Source organism: Mytilus edulis, chromosome 12 (assembly GCF_963676685.1).
Source record: "Mytilus edulis chromosome 12, xbMytEdul2.2, whole genome shotgun sequence".
Taxonomy (NCBI): domain Eukaryota; kingdom Metazoa; phylum Mollusca; class Bivalvia; order Mytilida; family Mytilidae; genus Mytilus; species Mytilus edulis.
This window is the reverse complement of record NC_092355.1, coordinates 21900444-21922109: the sequence shown is the minus strand read 5'-3', so window position 1 is coordinate 21922109 and position 21666 is coordinate 21900444. Positions and strand designations below refer to the sequence as shown.

The 21666-nt window shown below is 35.1% G+C and overlaps 1 protein-coding gene across 1 annotated transcript; it reads right to left on the bottom strand.

The window, feature by feature from the left end:
* Positions 1 to 2615: 2615 nt before the first annotated feature.
* Positions 2616 to 17404, bottom strand: LOC139498020 (tyrosyl-DNA phosphodiesterase 2-like). The gene is made up of 6 exons (XM_071286312.1): positions 17200 to 17404; positions 14804 to 14955; positions 13904 to 14023; positions 12902 to 13112; positions 7354 to 7524; positions 2616 to 2925 (listed from the first exon to the last, which is right to left on the bottom strand). The coding sequence occupies exons 1-6, from the start codon at positions 17341 to 17343 to the stop codon at positions 2632 to 2634; spliced, it is 1092 nt and encodes a 363-aa protein (XP_071142413.1). The 5' UTR covers positions 17344 to 17404; the 3' UTR covers positions 2616 to 2631.
* Between the last annotated feature and the right edge of the window lie 4262 nt (positions 17405 to 21666).

The window sequence follows — 21666 nt, the reverse complement described above, 5'->3', positions numbered from 1 at the left end:
TCGTCCCACTTCAGGCTAACGTTTTCGGTCGAAGTAGTTTTGGATGAAGTTGAAGTCCTAATCAACATGAAACGTAGTACACATGTTCCCTATGATATGATCTTTCTAATATTATTGCCAAATTAGAGATTTCCCCCCATTTTCACGGTCCACTGAACATAGAAAATGATAGTGCAGATGGGTAATCCAAGGACACATTCTTGATTCTGCAATTTTCAAGTTAGATACACCTAGTCCTTATGAATTTGTTTGAAGTTCACACTTAAATTTTCATGATAACAGTCCAAAACAGCTGAATAATGGCAAATGAATATATTTCAAATGCAATTACTCCAATACAAGTAGTTCGATTTTTTTTTCAACTTTCAGGTCAAATACATCTCCTCATTCTTGTCATGTTTGCAACTTACACTTGTTTTTGGAACATTGGCAGGGAAATGCAAAAAAAATATAAAAAAAATTCTTCTACTGTGGATTCATTTTTTTTTTTCATTGATATTAATTTTTGTGGATTGAGGAAAACTTCGTGGGAATTTGATTTCATGGTTTTGCCAAACTCTGAATACAAGTTCCATGAAGTCTTAAGAAAAAGTGTAAATCATTTAACATTTGAATTCATGGTTAATCTATACCTGCCATGCGAAAACCACAAAAATTGGTATTGAATGAATAATTCTGAATCCACCGTACAAGGCGGTCATGTTTGTTGATCAACCTAGAAGAAATAACAAACTTTCAAGTTGACATCCTATAGATAAACATACACTTTTCATTTCAATCAAATGAGCAGTTTCAGAGGAGACTATTTTTAAAGAAAAGCTTGCAGAGAAATGGCGGACACAAAGTGATTGCAAAAGCGCACATGGCCCTTGCTCTTAGGTGAGAATAAAGGTTAAACTGACAGCATAGTTAGTCCAGTATTTACTTATTACTGTAAGGGATGCCATCAAAAGTTTAATGTACAATAAAAAACCTTAATTCATTTAGTATTTTTACTGACTCCCTACCCCCCACCCCCTCTTAACTTAATTTGGCAAAAATTGATTGACCAATAAGAATATATAAAAAAATCCATGTCAATTAAACAAAACTTGCAGCAATTTTGACCCCCCTACCCCAAACTATTTGAACTAAGATTTGTATCTTTCATCGATATTTTGATGTCGTGACCCGATTTCACCCGTATTTCTTAGCCTTGAGATTGATTTCATAAGTAATATTCCTTTGAAATACCGGCAAATTCGTAATTCTTCCATGAACAGGAAGTTTATCTAGCTATGTAAACTGTCAAATTAAGTGACCCAGGTTAAACTGACAGCATAGTTAGTCCAGTATTAACTTATTACTGTAAGGGATGCCATCAAAAGTTTAATGTACAATAAAAAACCTTAATTCATTTAGTTTTTTTACTGACTCCCTACCCCCCACCCCCTCTTAACGTAATTTGGCAAAAATTGATTGACCAATAAGAATATATAAAAAAATCCATGTCAATTAAACAAAACTTGCAGCAATTTTGACCCCCCTACCCCAAACTATTTGAATTAAGATTTGTATCTTTCATCGATATTTTGATGTCGTGACCCGATTTCACCCGTATTTCTTAGCCTTGAGATTGATTTCATAAGTAATATTCCTTTGAAATACCGGCAAATTCGTAATTCTTCCATGAACAGGAAGTTTATCTAGCTATGTAAACTGTCAAATTAAGTGACCCATTAAGTGCATGGCTTCACTTGACAGTTTTGGTGTCAAACACACTGTTAATTAACACCAATTACTTAGCTTTAGGTTGTAAATAAATTGCACCATTGGTTTACAAACTGAACTAGAGTTACTTCCCCTTATTTGTCACCATTCAAAATTATTCCTTATATTTACGTTTTATGGGTGAAAAAGATTAAATCATGAAAATATAAAATTCAAATACATATTGAAAAATAACTTTTCATTATTTTTATACCTTTATACAATTTTTTTTTAAAAGTTGAAAATTATTTTTTACATTTATACTTCCTTTAACTGTATTACTATATTTTATCATAGTCTAATTTCCTTGTTAAATGAAAGATAGTATGAATAAAGGCTACACAGTCAATAGTCCCAAACATTTAAGAATTACATTATATTCTAGTGTTTGATGATTGTAGTATTATTTCTCAAAAAGTAAAGCACATAAGACTGAGTTACACAAATTTATAAAAATCTTTAAAAGTGCAATGAAATAAAAGATTTAAAATGACTTAACAAAGTGAACATGCATATATTTGTTTAGGGGCTTGCTGAAGGACGCCTCCGGGTGCGGGAATTTCTCGCTACATTGAAAACCTGTTGGTGACCTTCTGCTGTTGTTTTTTTCTATGGTCGGGTTGTTGTCTCTTTGGCATATTCCCCATTTCCATTCTCAATTTTATTGATGTTTTGGTATCTTTGATATACATTATAAGAAAATGTACCATAAATACTGAAATTCAGCTCGAAAAAGTTCCTACGCGTTATGACCTGAGATTTGATTCTTCAATGCAGGTCATGACCTGCATTTTCATCGTCACAGGTTGACAGGTATGATGTCATCCCTAAGTAATAGAAGACCAATTAAATACAGCTACATGGAAAACTATATACATTAATTTATTTCTCAATTTTATCAAAATGAGCCAAAAGGCCCCAATGGTCACTAGGAAATAGTCCACAACTTGGTATTTTTTCCAGTCCAACAAGTTCAAAATATTTAGGAACAATAACAGATTTTGGTTTACAATGTCTAGTGTATATACGATCAAAACGACAACGAGGCTTGAACCTTCCTGCCCATTCTAAGTTGGTATTTCTCATCATATCCCATGTGAATTCAGCTTCCTTTCTACTTCCAGTTACTTGCCACATGTCAAACACTCCCTCTGGAAGACCCTTTAGCTCTTGTAGCTGAAAAAACAAAAGTTTGAAATTGAATTTATTATGGAAACATAAACAAGAGTGCATAAGCTTGTCTGCTTTACTGATAATGATGAAATTTATGTTGAAAGTCTTTAACAGTTCTACTTCAAGTATCACATAAACCGAACATTTGCAATGATCCATGTAAATGAGTTAAAATTTAAGTGAACCCTTCAAGCAAGATATGTCCATCTTAAAGTCATTCCCTACACCATGCATGTGGCAGATGCACTTGACTCCCAATCTAAATTGACTAGGATTGTCAAGCCTCCTGCTTTACATATCAAAATTTAAATGTGAGTGGAGAAATATTGTTCCACACTTGCTGTAGTGGTGGAATCTATATTTTTTAATACATGTACTTGTAATTTCCTATAGAAAAATAAATTTGTGTGAGATTAAAATTATGTGGATTTGTGTGTAAATTTGATTACCTGTAGTCAATTTCTTAGTTTTCAACATGTAATACATCTAGATAGAAATTTTACAGTAATACATCTAGATGGAAATCTTACAGTAATACATCTAGATAAAATTTTACAGTAATACATCTAGATAGAAATTTTACAGTAAAACATCTAGATAAAATTTTACAGGTAATACATCTAGATAGAAATTTTACAGTAATACATCTAGATCATGTAGATAAAATTTTACAGTAATACATCTAGATAGAAATTTTACAGTGATACATCTAGATAAAATTTTACAGTAATACATCTAGATAGAAATTTTACAGTAATACGTCTAGATAGAAATTTTACAGTAATACATCTAGATAGAAATTTTACAGTAATACATCTAGATAGAAATTTTACAGTAATACGTCTAGATAGAAATTTTACAGTAATACGTCTAGATAGAAATTTTACAGTAATACATCTAGATAGAAATTTTACAGTAATACGTCTAGATAGAAATTTTACAGTAATACATCTAGATAGAAATTTTAAGTCCAAGTCCTTTTTGATTGATGTTTAACACCACTTCCAGTACTATTGTGCTATTTGGTGGCAGTCAGTTTTTACTAGTGAAGGTGGCTGGAGTGCCCAGACAGACTAGGGTGGCAGTCAGTTTTTACTAGTGGAGGCAGCTGGAGTGCCCAGACAGACTACGGTGACAGTCAGTTTTTACTAGTGAAAGTGGCTGGAGTGCCCAGACAGACTACAGTGGCAGTCAGTTTTTACTAGTGGAGGCAGCTGGAGTGCCCAGACAGACTACAGTGGCAGTCAGTTTTTACTAGTGGAGGCAGCTGGAGTGCCCAGACAGACTATGGTGGCAGTCAGTTTTTACTAGTGGAGGCAGCTGGAGTGCCCAGACAGACTACGGTGGCAGTTAGTTTTTACTAGTGGAGGCAGCTGGAGTGCCCAGACAGACTACGGTGGCAGTCAGTTTTTACTAGTGGAGGCAGCCGGAGTGCCCAGACAGACTACGGTGACAGTCAGTTTTTACTAGTGAAGGTGGCTGGAGTGCCCAGACAGACTACGGTGACAGTCAGTTTTTACTAGTGGAGGCAGCTGGAGTGCCCAGACAGACTACGGTGGCAGTCAGTTTTTACTTGTGGAGGTAGCTGGAGTGCCCAGACAGACTACGGTGACAGTCAGTTTTTCCTAGTGAAGGTGGCTGGAGTGCCCAGACAGACTACAGTGGCAGTCAGTTTTTACTAGTGGAGGCAGCTGGAGTGCCCAGAAAGACTATGGTGGCAGTCAGTTTTTACTAGTGGAGGCAGCTGGAGTGCCCAGACAGACTACGGTGGCAGTCAGTTTTTACTAGTGGAGGCAGCTGTAGTGCCCAGACAGACTACGGTGGCAGTCAGTTTTTACTAGTGGAGGCAGCTGGAGTGCCCAGACAGACTACGGTGACAGTCAGTTTTTACTAGTGAAGGTGGCTGGAGTGCCCAGACAGACTACGGTGACAGTCAGTTTTTACTAGTGGAGGCAGCTGGAGTGCCCAGACAGACTACGGTGGCAGTCAGTTTTTACTAGTGGAGGTAGCTGGAGTGCCCAGACAGACTACGGTGACAGTCAGTTTTTACTAGTGAAGGTGGCTGGAGTGCCCAGACAGACTACAGTGGCAGTCAGTTTTTACTAGTGGAGGTAGCTGGAGTGCCCAGACAGACTACGGTGACAGTCAGTTTTTACTAGTGAAGGTGGCTGGAGTGCCCAGACAGACTACAGTGGCAGTCAGTTTTTACTAGTGGAGGCAGCTGGAGTGCCCAGACAGACTATGGTGGCAGTCAGTTTTTACTAGTGGAGGCAGCTGGAGTGCCCAGACAGACTACGGTGGCAGTCAGTTTTTACTAGTGGAGGCAGCTGGAGTGCCCAGACAGACTACGGTGGCAGTCAGATTTTACTAGTGGAGGTAGCTTGAGTGCCCAGACAGACTAGGGTGGCAGTCAGATTTTACTAGTGGAGGTAGCTGGAGTGTCCAGACAGACTACGGTGGCAGTCAGTTTTTACTAGTGGAGGCAGCTGGAGTGCCCAGACAGACTATGGTGGCAGTCAGGTTTTACTAGTGGAGGTAGCTGGAGTGCCCAGACAGACTAGGGTGGCAGTCAGTTTTTACTAGTGGAGGTAGCTGGAGTGTCCAGACAGACTACGGTGGCAGTCAGTTTTTACTAGTGGAGGTAGCTGGAGTGCCCAGACAGACTAGGGTGGCAGTCAGTTTTTACTAGTGGAGGTAGCTGGAGTGCCCAGACAGACTAATTTGGCAGTCAGTTTTTACTAGTGGAGGTGGCTGGAGTGTCCAGACAGACTAGGGTGGCAGTCAGTTTTTACTAGTGGAGGCAGCTGGAGTGCCCAGACAGACTACGGTGGCAGTCAGATTTTACTAGTGGAGGTAGCTGGAGTGCCCAGACAGACTAGGGTGGCAGTCAGATTTTACTAGTGGAGGTAGCTGGAGTGTCCAGACAGACTACGGTGGCAGTCAGTTTTTACTAGTGGAGGTAGCTGGAGTGTCCAGACAGACTAGGGTGCCGGCAGTCAGATTTTACTAGTGGAGGCAGCTGGAGTGCCCAGACAGACTAGGGTGGCAGTCAGTTTTTACTAGTGGAGGTAGCTGGAGTGCCCAGAAAGACTAGGGTGGCAGTCAGATTTTACTAGTGGAGGTAGCTGGAGTGTCCAGACAGACTACGGTGGCAGTCAGTTTTTACTAGTTGAGGTAGCTGGAGTGTCCAGACAGACTAGGGTGGCAGTCAAATTTTACTAGTGGAGGTAGCTGGAGTGTCCAGACAGACTAGGGTGGCAGTCAGTTTTTACTAGTGGAGGTAGCTGGAGTGCCCAGACAGACTAGGGTGGCAGTCAGTTTTTACTAGTGGAGGTAGCTGGAGTGCCCAGACAGACTACGGTGGCAGTCAGTTTTTACTAGTGGAGGTAGCTAGAGTGCCCAGACAGACTAGGGTGGCAGTCAGTTTTTACTAGTGGAGGTAGCTGGAGTGCCCAGACAGACTAATTTGGCAGTCAGTTTTTACTAGTGGAGGTGGCTGGAGTGTCCAGACAGACTAGGGTGGCAGTCAGTTTTTACTAGTGGAGGTAGCTGGAGTGCCCAGACAGACTAGGGTGGCAGTCAGTTTTTACTAGTGGAGGTAGCTGGAGTGCCCAGACAGACTAATTTGGCAGTCAGTTTTTACTAGTGGAGGTGGCTGGAGTGTCCAGACAGACTACGGTGGCAGTCAGGTTTTACTAGTGGAGGTAGCTGGAGTGCCCAGACAGACTAGGGTGGCAGTCAGTTTTTACTAGTGGAGGTAGCTGGAGTGCCCAGACAGACTAGGGTGGCAGTCAGTTTTTACTAATGGAGGTAGCTGGAGTGCCCAGACAGACTAGGGTGGCAGTCAGTTTTTACTAGTGGAGGTAGCTGGAGTGCCCAGACAGACTACGGTGGCAGTCAGATTTTACTAGTGGAGGTAGCTGGAATGCCCAGACAGACTAGGGTGGCAGTCAGTTTTTACTAGTGGAGGTAGCTGGAGTGCCCAGACAGACTAGGGTGGCAGTCAGATTTTACTAGTGGAGGTGGCTGGAGTGCCCAGACAGAACCAACAACCTTCAGTAATAAAACTAACCATCCTAGTCAACCTCAGAGTTAACCAGATAGTGATACAGATGACTCTATCCATGAATTTAAATCAAATGTTACCCACAAGAAAATTTATTTTAAGTATTATAGAATATAATTCAGTAAATTCAGAAATTATTGTGATGATTTTATTATTGCGAAAAAGGTGAATGCAATAATTTAAACTTGCATTTTGAAATTTTTTATATGAATTAAATAGAATTTTTATCAAAATCACAAAATTTAAAATAGCAATTTCACCTAAGCTGACAAAATCACAATAATAAATGCATGCAATCATTTCTGAATTCATAGTATCTTTATTTTTAAGTATAACATGATATAATATCTTTATATGTAGTATACCTCTTTATCTCTGAGATTAAGGTCACCACCAAAGATGACCGTCTGATCAGAGTTAGCACTGACCATATGTTGTAAAGCTATTTTTAACTGCTGTTTTCTCTCAGAGGCATGGTCCTTGGTACTCTCTAAATGTGATGTCATCAGCAGGAATCTTACACCTTTAATGGTACACTGTAGAAAAAGAGGTGGAGGATTAAAAAAAAAACAAGAATGTGTCCATAGTACATGGATGCCCCACTTACACTTTCATTTTCTATGACTTTGTTCAGTTGACTGGAAGTTGGGAAAAAACTATTTTTTAACATTAAAATTAGAAAGATCATATCATAGGGAACATGACTATTAAGTTTCTTGTTGAATGGAGTGTAACTAAATCAAAAACTACCTTGACTTAAAACTTTTACCCTTAAGTGAGACAGACTGACAAACCAACTAACAGATGGAGGAACAAACAAGTATGGTAGAGGAATGGACACACTAATTGAAAAACATAATACCCCAAAGTGGGGCATAAAAATAAAGAATTAGCAGCACCAACTGGTGGTGATCTTAATTGATAATTGACCTTTGGTGCCAGCCAACATGTTTAACCCCTATAATAGTGTATGTGCCCGTCCCAGGTCATCAGCCTGTAGTTTGTATTTTCTTGCTGTCATGTTTGTTTTGTACATAAATCTGGCTGTTCACCAGTCGGATATATAACTCTATAGGGTTATTACAGAAAATAACATACATTTGTTACTGTGGACTAAAAAATCAAAGAACTGTGATAACATATGTATGTTACATGTTTCAAAGGGACAATATACATCATTAGTTTAGTAAAAATGTATACAAGTTCAATTGATATTACTATTGTCTTTATGTATACTTAACTACAGAAAGATATAAAAGTTCATAGTTTGTCAATTATACATAGTAAACCTATGTTATTACAGAAAAAATATGCCTTTAATAACTAAAGGGTGTTATCACAGCTACAAAAATGTACTCCAAAGCATTTGCTCAGACATAGATCATGCTTAATTACAATGTATTTTAATTCATTGTAAGAAATAATGACCAGATCATGTAATGAGGTTCTGTGCAAGTTTCCCAGTAATTTCCAGGTGTCTCATATAATAAGTTACATTCCTTTAATAACTAAGCCTTGTTATTACAGCTTAAGTCTATCTCTTAAAAGCCTTGTCTCATTGATTTACCATGGTTTATCAAAAATTTATTAATCTAATTTAAAAATTAGTTTTCAAGGCTATGCATTTAGTTTCTGCACAAAGTCTCAAGAGTTCCCTAGAGCCCACTATAGATTAAAATACTTTACAAATAACAAACACATGTTATTACAGATTTAGAAAGTTTAAGGAATAAAGAGAAGACAACTCATGAAAGTATGTAATAACACATGCAATTATTTCCTGTAATTACCCTATAGAGTTATATCCCAGACTGTTCACTTTCTTATTTGAATTGGGTTTTTTTTTTAATTTCATGGCCTTTTACGGCTTTCTGTGTACAATGGGGTTTTCTCATTGTTGAGGGCTGTTAACTTTCTACCTCATTTGGTCCTTGGTGGAGAGTCATCTCATTGACAATCATACCACATCTTCTGATTTTTTTATATATACATTTATCAAACATATAAATTTTTAAGTTGTCCAAAAACTTAATTTTGCTGAGTTTTTGAAAATCATAATTGTATTTGTGTTTCTGTGAAATTGAGTACTATTGATATATTTGACATTCTTAGCAAGTTACCCTTAACAGCAACATGTCTGTGTATATAGAGAATAATACATGGCAAAATCCGTATCATACGTCGTATCATCCCGAGACATCAATATCAGCCCAAGGGCCTTTAGGCCCGAGGGATGATATTGGTCGAGGGTGATACGGCATGTGATACGGATTTTGCCATGTATTATACGCTTTATCATATATTTCAACAGAAGAGTATTATATTATATGAACTGTTTTCTGATTCATAGCACTGGGTTACCTTCAGTTCTACTTTTGTCTTGTTTCAAAGGCCTTAAAAGAACTGCTTAATTACCTATCCAAAGCACCTGGGTTACTTTACAGTTTGTGTGCTGTTGTTTTGAAAATATTTTGTTTATTATTGTATTTATTTCTGTGTTTTGTTATTTTTATAGTTGCATTTAGTGTGCCAAAAAATATAAAAACTTGACGTTCGTGACTCACATACAATATGAAAACTTGACGTTCGTGACGTCACATACCAAACAATGACGTCATTCAAAAAAATTAGGGGTGTGATAAAGGGTATGCGATAAAAGGTACGCATCAAAGTTGCACGATATGGATTAAACAGCAGGCTATTTATCAAATATGCAAAACTACTGTATTTACTACTAAACATATGATAAATCATTATATTGGAAAATATCACCCTGCAGGTGCTAATTAAGCATGTTAAGCACAATGATAAATTCTTACCTCAGAAAGTAATACAATAGACAAATACAAATGTCAGATAAATGTGTTCTTATTGAAAAATTTTGTGTTGTTATATGGATGCCAGGATAAAATGGGACTGTTAAAACAGTAAAGTGTGCTTTAGTTTTAGATGCATGATTTTTTTATTAGTTGTTAGTGGCTTTGAACTAACTGTCAGTTAACTGTAAGTACTCTCGACCTAGTACCTAGTGTTTTTTTGTTGTAGGGATGTACAAGTACCTGTCCACGTCAACTTGTTTGTTTGTCCATTTGATGAGTTAAGCCTTTTTCAACTGATTTTTATAGTTCATTCTTATGTTGTACTGTTATACCACTGTCCTAGGTTAGGGGGAGGGTTGGGAGCCTGCTAACATGTTTAACCCTGCCACATTATGTATGCATGTGCCTGTCCCAAGTCAGGAGCCTGTAATTCAGTGGTTGTCGTTTGTTTTTGTGTTACATACATTGTATTTGTTTTCATTCACTTTTTGTACATATATTTTTTTACATTGTTATTTTGGGGCCTTTTATAGCTGACTATGCAGTGTGGGCATTGCTCATTGTTGAAGGCCATACGGTGACCTATAGCTGTTAATTTCTGTGTCCTTTTGGTCTCTTTTAGAGAGTTGTCTCATTGGCAATCATACCACATCTTCTTTTTTATATTTAAACATGTTTAAAGTCAACAAAATTACCTTATTTGTCCTATTAGAATAGAAGCAATTCATAGCAGCAGTAGATTTGTTTTCATTTAACAATGTGGCGTTATTTTTGAGTAATTACCCTTAATTTTGCATTATTTGTGTTAATGGTAAAAAATTTCCATTCTTCTTGGCATTCTAGCATAATTTACTTTGGACTTGACTCCTGATCCAAATCAAAGCCTTAAAGGCTGTAAAAGCAATTGCTGTCATGTTAATGTTTGGGGACTTTTATTTTTCATCCACATATATATAATAATTAAACCTGGCATGAATGTTGTCTAGTTAGAAGTAAGAAGGTTTTAACTTTATATAAATAAAAGACTTTAGCAGAAAGTCATTTTTAATATGTTTTATATTTCACAAGGAGACAACACCTTTACCAGGCTAAAGTTGGGGTCAAATATACATGTGCTGAAACATATAACTCAAAAAGAAATCATCATGGATTATCCCCTGGTAGTGTTTGTAACTTGGCAATAATTTCCTTTATTGATTTAATTTTAACAATTTTCATTATTAATTTATATTTAACCATTAACACAAATGATTAAGTTAAAACATTTCAACTTTCCAGACGCAAATGTTAAAAAACGGGAAAGAAATAAAATATCTTACAAGACATAAACATGTAAAGAATAGATCTAAATATATATTTCAGCTTAATAAAAATATTTTCATAATGGTACTTTGTCATCATTTTTAAAACTAAGTTCCAAACATTATTGCTCAGTTGATATACAAGTATGTCCTTCTGATGCGGTACGAGCACAGGCACTTGTTTCTATCCAAAATAGTTTTATATGGATAGTCGACCTTCCTATGGATAGAAACAAGTGCATGTGGGTACGAGATAACTATAATTCTCATGCAATCCCGAAAAGGGGGGGTCATCACAGACAAACATGACATTAAATCGTTATCACTGAACTAGTATATGTATTGTTTAGGGCCAGTTGAAGGACGCCTCCGGGTGCGGGAATTTTACGCTGCATTGAAGACCTGTTGGTGACCTTCTGTTGTTATATGTTTTTCTATGGTCGGGTTGTTGTCTCTTTGACACATTCCCCATTTCCATTCTCAATTTTATTATACGAACAAGAACAAACAGCTCTACGTTGCTTTGACATTTATCAATTTTCAGGAAACATTGCGAAAAATGATCTTCAATATTTCGAAAACATGTGAAATAAAATTGCTAACACGGTGGCCATGGACTGTCGAGTGTCAACAAACGTAGTAGACTTGTTCACTGAAAAGACGAGGATAATGGTTTCATCTGACATTTGTTATGCATACCCAGTTTTGATCATGATATTTAAAAAGACATACTTTTTTTCAATCTATGTAACTAGAAAATTCCAAATTGAAATATCTCTTCATCTGGACCGACTTGGCATCTACTACGTTTGGACGGGTCCATTTCATTAGTAAGGTGATCGATAAATATTACGGAGTTTTGACAGAAAAGGAAAACGAACTTATTGTTATGTGTTTTCAACAAGGGTTTCGTTCCGCTAAATTATTTGCGCAAACACAGTTTGTCTATTTTTAGATTACAGGTAATCATTTGACACTACGCATTAACCTGTGTAGTGATTTTGATTTTACGATAAATGTATGAATGAACGATAATTTTATGAATGAACAAGAGCACCTGACCTCTTAAAGAAACACAAATTAAACATATAAAACCGTATTTAATAGGAGATATTTCAGTTAAAATTTTCAATACTAAATCAACAACTGAAATGAATCCATATTTTGTTGAAACATCGTACGAACGGCGGAAAACGGAATCGCAGTTATAAAAATGTACTTTTTTTCACTCGGACTTCTATGTTATTTGATAGTCAAACGGTTGACCCTTTAAATACAAAAATACATCTACAAGAACATATTCTGAAACTTCTTAAATCCACTAACGTTTTTTTAAAGTTTCAAGCTATGTATTGCATTAGAAAACATACATAGGTGTTAAAGAATGGCAGACCAGGAGCCTGTTTAACAAAATACTATGGCTTGATATGGGCGGAGTCTCTGATCTGGGTCACAAAGATGGCCATACGCGATAGCATAAAAGCAATTGTTTTAAAAACGCTTTGATGCAAGGATTCTTAATTTCATCATTGAATCTTAATGCCATAGAACATTTGGGATCGTAGGTTTTAGACAAAGTTTTTTATGGTTTCGGCCTGAAAACTTGAAAATTCATCATAAAAGACGTATTTTTACAATATATCCAAAACATGCTGATTTTGAAGTCTAGAATGTACTCATCTGAAGAGATTTTGTTAACTTAGTAGTAAGGCTTTTTAAATAGATCCATTTAAGAACCAAATTAATGTCATTTATGAAGTTGAAATTCAAAGCCCTTTTCGTCATACGCTTACTTCAATCTTTTGCAGTGTTCTCAACATTAAACTTGACGTAAAGGGAATGACTGTTGACTCTTTCATTTCAGCCACACCCACTTTTAACATGACAGCTGTAAAGTACTCCTGATTGGCTGCCTCAATGATGTGGTAGGTTGGACATTTAATTGTAAGTACTTCTAAAGTTTCTGAGACTACTTCTTGCAGAAATACTGCATGTGGATTTTCCCTATAAAGATACAAAAGTTAATAAAAAAGGGATATTTAAAACAGTTTCAGGAATTCAAGGTCATAATCAAGATTTTGATAATGTATATATAAATGACTGTATGTTTGAGATTGAAAACAAGACTTATATGTTATAACCTTGACTAATGACCTAGAAATAATTAAATAAAATACAAGCCTTTATCATTACCACACAATTATAATACAATTGAAAACTGGACTTATTCTGTGTCTACATGTATAAACCTATCTGCAAAATAATGTTCTAACATTCACATTTCTATAATTCAGTGGTATCAACTTTTTTCAACAGATACTCCGCTGCTTTACAACATATTACTCGACACCAGCCATACTGACTTGAGCCTTTTTATTTTGTGTTTATTGTAAGTAGATGTATCTCTAATATTCTGGACAATTTATAAATTAATTTTCCTAATTAAATGGAAATGTCTCATTGTATACCGATGCTTCATTTTAGAGCTTGTCCCTAGTCAGGAGCCTTTAGCCTTTGTAAGTTTTATTTGTTATATTAATTTAAGTTCATTTACATGTCAATGTATGTTGTGAAGTTTAGTGTGACATCCATTTTCACTGAACTGAAATTTTTTTGAATGGAGGCCAGCTGGAGCCCATAATCAGGTGCAGGATGTTTTCACTGTGTTGAAGACCCTACCGTCACCGATTAGTGGCCTTTAGCTGTGTTCTACTAATTGTTTGGGTAGTTTTGTCTTCAACACATTCCTCATCTCCGTTCTCAATTTTATTTAGTTACTAAAATTAGCACCTTACATGTTGATGATGTCACAGACTGTCTGTGTTCTCTTGACCTTTGCCTTCTCACAGAGACCGTCAATGTTCCAGGACATCAGTTTTATTCTGTTTGGTTGTGGATCATTAACATCAGGATTCCTGTAAAATATCAATCAGGCCATAAAAAAGAATATTTTTGTTTGCCCTAAGTTAACCCTGCCTACCCAGGAAATAACTGCCTACACGAAATGTTTTATTGTTCTGATGTCATTTGTCCTGGGCAATCAGACAGTCTTAAAAGTGGAACTGTGTGTGTGTACTACACACTTTTATGTACATGGTCTATGTACCATGTAATGCTATAATTTAATTAAATCATGTAAATTATATACAATGTATAAGGAGATGTTGTATGATTGCCAATGAGCCAACTATCCACCAAAGTTGAAATCAAGTGGATGTAAGCAATTATAGGCAACTGTAAGGCCTTCAACAATGAGAAAAAATCTATGCAAATATGACAAACATGAACCAACATTTACATATTAATTTGTATTAATTGAGTGTGTTATACAGTCAACTGCAATAGTGTTGTATCAGACATCCTTGGTGATATTGATATTAGTCTCAGTTGCAAAGGCTTTATCAAACCCCTAATCTGTATATAGCGTCATGTCACATAAAAAACATCAACTTGAGAGATAAAAAATAAAGTGTATATGATATAGCTTTTTCAATATTCAACCAATTTGATCCCTCAAGTAGAGTTCTTGGGATTATATTGGCGTCTCTGGTTGATACAGATGGGATACTGAAAAAAATAAATGATATTCTCTATTTATTTAGATGATGGGAACATTTTAATATCAATATATCATGTATATCAATCTATCATGTATAAACAGGAATTGATAAAATAAAATACTAAGTTATCTTTACCACTCAGTCTTAATTACAGGAGAAGTTGAACTGCAAGAATGGTTGCCATTAGGACTACCACTGAAGCTTAGGCCATCAATTTTTATTTTCTTCTTAAGTGGAGCAGAGCCTATATTTTCTCCTGTTTCTTCAAAGTATGCATTAACAGACTTCTGAAAACAATAAATCTATACTGTAAATTCAGAAATTATTGCAAAAATGCAACAGGGTTATATTATCACAATAATTTAAACTCGCTTTTTGAAATTTTTTATATGAATTAAACAGGATTTTCCTCAATATTGAAAAATTAAAATCTCTTTTGGTCAAAAATGACAAAATCGCAATAATAAATGCACGCAATAATTTCTGAATTTACAGTAGTCATGGGTAGTTCTCATCATATTCAAATTTTACACTAGTAATTTTTGGGACTCTTTATATCTTACTGTTTGGTGTGAGCCAAGGCTCTGTGTTGAAGACTGTACTTCCACCTACATACATGAACATGTATGACCTATAATGGTTTACTTTTAAAAATTGTGACTTGGATGGAGAACTGTTGCCTCATTGGCACTCATATCACATCTTCCTATATCTATCATAAGTCGAAAAAACAAACTAACTCTGTACAATATACATGTAGCTGCTTGTCAAACTTAACTTTAAACCAAGGTAGCAGGACTATATTCAGCGTGATTATCATGAAGTCATTTTCATTAATCATTTGTTAATACTTATAGTGGCAGTGCTGTGAAATTACTTCTTGGCTTCATAAAAGACTGTAATAATAATATAAATTTATTTGGCCGAAAACATAAATCTTTACATACATGAATTACAATAATATAAAGAACAATTACCAATACATATACAAATATTAATACTTATTCAGTTAAACTAGAATAATATAAATTAAGGCGGGCCACAAAAATTAAATATCCGCCACATAAGTTACCGATGCATAAAATGCAAAAATAAAATAAAATAAATAAACTAGAAATTTGACAAAAATAAAAAAAAAAAGGAGAGGGCGGGTGGGTAAATTTCGATCTGATTACTCTAACGTATTCTAATGTAATGACTAGGAAAAAGAATTCACTTTAAAACTAAAGGTGGAGTGAACACAATTCGAAATCAGTTAAGCGAGAATATCAAATGATCGGCCAAAGGGGGGTAACTAGAACATATTTCGCATCGTAATTACTAGTTTTTTTAGAAAAAACAAACCAATTACTTCTTGGCTTCATAAAAGACTGTAATAATAATATAAATTTATTTGGCCGAAAACATAAATCTTTACATACATGAATTACAATAATATAAAGAACAATTACCAATACATATACAAATATTAATACTTATTCAGTTAAACTAGAATAATATAAATTAAGGCGGGCCACAAAAATTAAATATCCGCCAAACTAGCCCGCCAAACAAAACCAAACAAGTTACAGATGTGGTTAAACCCAAGAGATGTAACACTCTCTTGAAAGTTCAACTCCAAGCAGGAAGAATAAAACACTTCTTCAGCTGCTAGATCTACTTAGGAGATACTCACGGAAATCTCTCCTAAAAGTAGAGTACCTTAAAGAGACATATATACACTAATGAATCCAAAGGATGAAACACTCCCTTGAAAATTCAAACACCTAAGGAATGAAACACTCCCTTTAGGCTAGCCTATAAAAACTAAATAATAATAATGACATACATGAAGACAAAATACAAAATACTAAATTATTTACATATGATTAATAGCATGCTTTTTTTTTTTTTTTTTTTTTTTTTTTTAATAATATAAATTTCGATCTGATTACTCTAACGTATTCTAATGTAATGACTAGGAAAAAGAATTCACTTTAAAACTAAAGGTGGAGTGAACACAATTCGAAATCAGTTAAGCGAGAATATCAAATGATCGGCCAAAGGGGGGTAACTAGAACATATTTCGCATCGTAGTTACTAGTTTTTTTAGAAAAAACAAACCAATTATTGAAAGTGGAACAAGGTGATTGAAAGTGGAAGTTCTTTTGATTTTTCTGTGAACAAGTTGTATTCAGAACGGATTTAGAGGATTTTCAATGGGGACACTCATAGGCAGAGGCGGATTTAGGGGGGACGGGGGCCCGGGCCCCCTTTTGAGAAAAAAAATTGGTTGCTTATATAGGGAATCACTGAGGCGTGACGAAATTGGGCCCCTCTTAGGCATTTAGGCAGCCAGTGGGCCCCCACTTATGAAAAATTATTTCTGGATCCGCCACTGATAGGCAGTTAGTGCCCCCCCCCCCCCCTTTTAGGAACATTTCTAGATCCGCCACTGGTATTACTTCACACTACACAATTCTATCTCTAGCAAAAAAGTATTTTGGATATACCAAGTATATACAAATCCTTGGATTATAATTTATACTAACATCTAACTCCCAATCTCTGTCTTGTAGGTAAAACATGGCCAAAGCAGAATCAGTGCCTGTAATTTCTGCAAACTTTTGACATCTGTTTTCACATTCTTCTCTGCTTGGTATCTTAGATTCATCAACTGAATCAGAATCACTCATTTCAAAATTATATGATGATAAATTTCCGATTTCCCGCAGTTTTATTTGAGATTACCTCCCCTAGTTAAAAAAAAATGAAACCAATTCTGGACCGCCCTAGTACACATCTCGGAAAATAGTCAACGAGTAGCATAACGTAAAATCACAAAAATACTGAACTCAGAGGAAAATCAATTTGAAAAGTCCATAATCACATGGCAAAATAAAAAAAACAAAACGCATCAAAAACGAATGGACAAGAACTGTCATATTCCTGACTTGGTACAGGCATTTTCAAATGTAGAAAATGGTGGATTAAACCTGGTTCTATAGCGCTAACCCTCTCACTTTAATAACAGTCTCATCAAATTCCGCTACATTTACATGATGCGTTAAATAAACAGTCACAATTAATAAAATAGTCAAAATATGGGTACATCAGTCATCATCGTATAACAACTTAACAGGACACAAAAACATCTACTATCTACGAACACATGGATTGATACCAACATTCTGTTTTTCATTCAACATGCATCATGATTACAAAGGACTTAATTCATACCATACTAAATATACTTTTTTTTTATTTTCAATTAATTAAGGGACATAACTTTATCTTTATATGGTTTTAACTTATACAAAATTTGTAAATAAATTTACTTATAAAAACAAGGACTTTATATACAACTCCTTGTTTTTATAAGTAAATTTATTTACAAATTTTGCTTCTTTAGACCACATGTGCAGTGAAATGTGTTTAACTGGGGCAATATGCGCAATTGTTTCTACATAGGCGGTAATGGTAACGTTTTCTTCTGTTGCTCAGCCCATATCATAAACTTGTATATGTATGATGGCTTGTTTCGAAGCTGAGACATTTTTACATATGTGGTTAAATTTTCGGGGTACGAAGTGTGATTCATTTTTCCGTAAATTAGCAAACCCCGAGTATCCTTTTGCGATGTGGCTCCTCATGGTAAAAAATCCCATTTTTGACACAATAAGTTCTTTAAAAATTTAATACTTTGAACACATTTAATGGCTCCATAGTTTTTACACATTTATTCTGTGTTCCCTTACTTTCTAAATTAACACAAATGGTTCAGCTCAGTCATTTGTTTATCATAGAAATGTGTCAAATATCACTACACAGAGATTTTTTGTTTACACGTGACTTTTGTTCCTCATTTCAAGGCGCATTAGGGATATTGTCCCAACTGTAGTGTTAAGTATGGCGCGGAATCAGGGTCAAAAATACTTATTTACGTATAAACATAATTATTTCTCATATATATATATACGGAATTCGATTTATGTATATACGTTAATCGAATTCTGTATATACAATTACGTATATGGGCGTTTTTCAATAAAAGCGCAACTTTCAGACCTAAAAAAAATGGAAAATCAACTTGTCTAAAATTTAATTTTAAGAGTTATTTTGAATACTTCTATAATAGACCTGTTTGTAAACAAAAACTGCAATCTTAAATATTCTTTAAAATGATATTATTTTCATAATTTGTGTACTGTTTCGTACGGGACTTTTGTCCCCTACGAAATTTCTTCTAAACACACATACTTTTTGCAATTTTAAATGTTTCCTATAGACATTCCAGTTTGTTTACTTTAAATACTAGAAAAATATCTTTTTTTTTCTGAATTGGAAAACCAATTTTATCGATAAAGATTAGACAGTACTTCAAATATGAAGGTTCAACTCACGTTACGTAGTGCCGGGACATTTTGATGCGTTTCGTAGTGGACAAAACCGTTTCGTAGTGGACAAAAAGTTTCGTAGTAGACATCAACCCTATTATATGTTAATAAAAACATAATAAATATTACATGAAACTAACCCTTGTTATTTGTTTTGCACGAATATAATTGAAAAAAGATTTAAAAAAGACTCAATGGTAGTGGTAGTGTCCACTACGAAACGTTTTTCTCCCATACTTGTTTCGTAGGGGACCGTTTCGTAAGGGACGTATTCGCATGTTTTATTTTTTCCCCACAATCCCTATATTGCAATAATAACAAGACTGATTGTATTCATCAAAGTATTTATCAAGCTGTACACTGATATTTTTTTCATAATTTTAAAACCAGATACTGAAGGAGATTTGACCCGTTTCGTAGGGGACATTATCAAAAATACGGTTTCACTCTGGTCCATTTGATGTGCTCAATTTTTCTTACCAACAATTTAATTGCCGTTATAAAAGCATCACTTCTTTTGTAAGACCCTATTAAATGTATATATCTCTTGCAAACAAAAATTACATTGATTTTATAAAACTGTTTATTGGCAAATTTTAATGACTTCGTTTCGTAGTGGACATTTTGTGAGGGACACACCTTCTGAAATTAAAAAACCTATATTGAAATGTGTCCATTAGAATATGCTGGCTCTGAACATACTTTTGAATTATTAAAGAACTTATGTAAAGTAAAAAAAACATTTATTTCTTCATTTTTTTACGATATTTTAGAGTATGAATGTTGAACAGGCGGTCTAGGGACATGCCATTTTGGTTGCTTTGGACCATTCAGGAGTCACTATCTTATCAATCCCTCTAAAAATAAACTGTTTCTTTGCTTAAAAATGTTAAATCTAATTCAATGTACTGACTGCACAAAAAATTACTTGCAAAGATCAAACACATTTTTTTTAAAGTGGATAGGACAAGAAAATACGTTTTTATTGAAAAACGCCCATATACGTAAATCGAATCAAGTCTGTATATACATAAATCGAATTCCGTATATACAGAAATAAATATGTATTATATACATAAAATTATGTATATACGAAATTCGATTTACGTATATACGAAATTCAATTTACGTATATACATAATTCGCTTAACGTATATACGTAATTATTTCTGTACATACAGAAATACTATCTTTCTGTGTATTCATAAATATTTCTGTATATACGTAATTGTTTCTGTGTATACTGAATTATTTCTGTATATATAGGTAATTCGATTTCTGTGTTTACGGAATTAATTTTGTATATACGTAATTCTATTTCTGTGTATAGGGACTTATTTCTGTATATACATAATTCGATTAACGTATATACGTAATTATTTTTGTATATACGTAATTCGAATTATGTATATACAGAAATAAGTATTTTTGACCCTGATTTCGCCCCATAGTTTAGAAAGCTTATGTTTGCCGGGTTCTGGGATGTCATTATATGATGTTAGCAGTCCACCATGACCTACAGCAATGTGACGCTTTTATATATTGACATTCTTTTCTCCAAAGGCAACACAGAAGATAACTGGTTCATCGGAAATCTTTAAGAACTATAGGCCTCAAAATTTTAGATTATACCCTTCGACCTTTTTTTTTAAGAGTATGTAAACATTAAAGCAAGGTCACAGTCTCATATATATATATATACAACTCGTCTAAACATCAACCCAACAATGTTAGATCTGTAAATTTGCTTTCGCAAATTTTTGGTTCTTCCCTCGCCGGGATTCGAACCCATGCTACTGTGATATCGTGACACCAAATCGCCTGCACTGCAGCCGTCCCGCTAGACCACACGACCACCTGGGCTCTCAAAAAAGAGCTTTCGGTGGGCATGTGTTACCTTTCCACGTCAGTTTAAATCTAGCGGCGTACTACAGTACATGATATATAAGGCATGAAGATGTTATTGTTACAGATCAGCTAAATTATCTATAGTAAAGGATCCTACAAATTAATGTAAGATACAGTCACAGAAAATAATTATATTCATAAGTACGTCTGAGTCAGTGACAACCCTACAACAGATGTATCCATCGGATCGCCATCAATGATGGTGATACATGGCTGTGTACATAATGTATATACAACTCGTCTAAAAACTGACGTGGAAAGGTAACACATGCCCACCGAAAGGTCTTTTTTTGAGAGCCCAGGTGGTCGTGTGGTCTAGCGGGACGGCTGCAGTGCAGGCGATTTGGTGTCACGATATCACAGTAGCATGGGTTCGAATCCCGGCGAGGGAAGAACCAAAAATTTGCGAAAGCAAATTTACAGATCTAACATTGTTGGGTTGATGTTTAGACGAGTTGTATATACATTATGTACACAGCCATGTATCACCATCATTGGTGGCGATCCGATGGATACATCTGTTGTAGGGTTGTCACTGACTCAGACGTACTTATATATATATATGCATACTCAATGAAGGACAGAAAGAGAAAAAATGGTTTTCATTTGACTGACCACTCTTATTTTAAATTTTAGCTATTTTACTATGACAACAGTGTTTTTATTCAATTGTAGAGATTTCCTCGACATAAGGATTACATTGGGAAAATCTGT

What these genes read in the sequence shown, in the direction of transcription:
- LOC139498020 (XM_071286312.1), bottom strand. Translation starts at nt 17,343, where the DNA reads ATGAGTGATTCTGATTCAGTTGATGAATCTAAGATACCAAGCAGAGAA. An exon ending in CCTGTAATTAAGACTGAGTG is followed by an intron (nt 14,024 to 14,803) that starts GTAAAGATAACT and finishes GATATTTTACAG; the next exon opens with GAATCCTGATGTTAATGATC. An exon ending in GAACACTGCAAAAGATTGAA is followed by an intron (nt 7,525 to 12,901) that starts GTAAGCGTATGA and finishes CTTTTTCTACAG; the next exon opens with TGTACCATTAAAGGTGTAAG.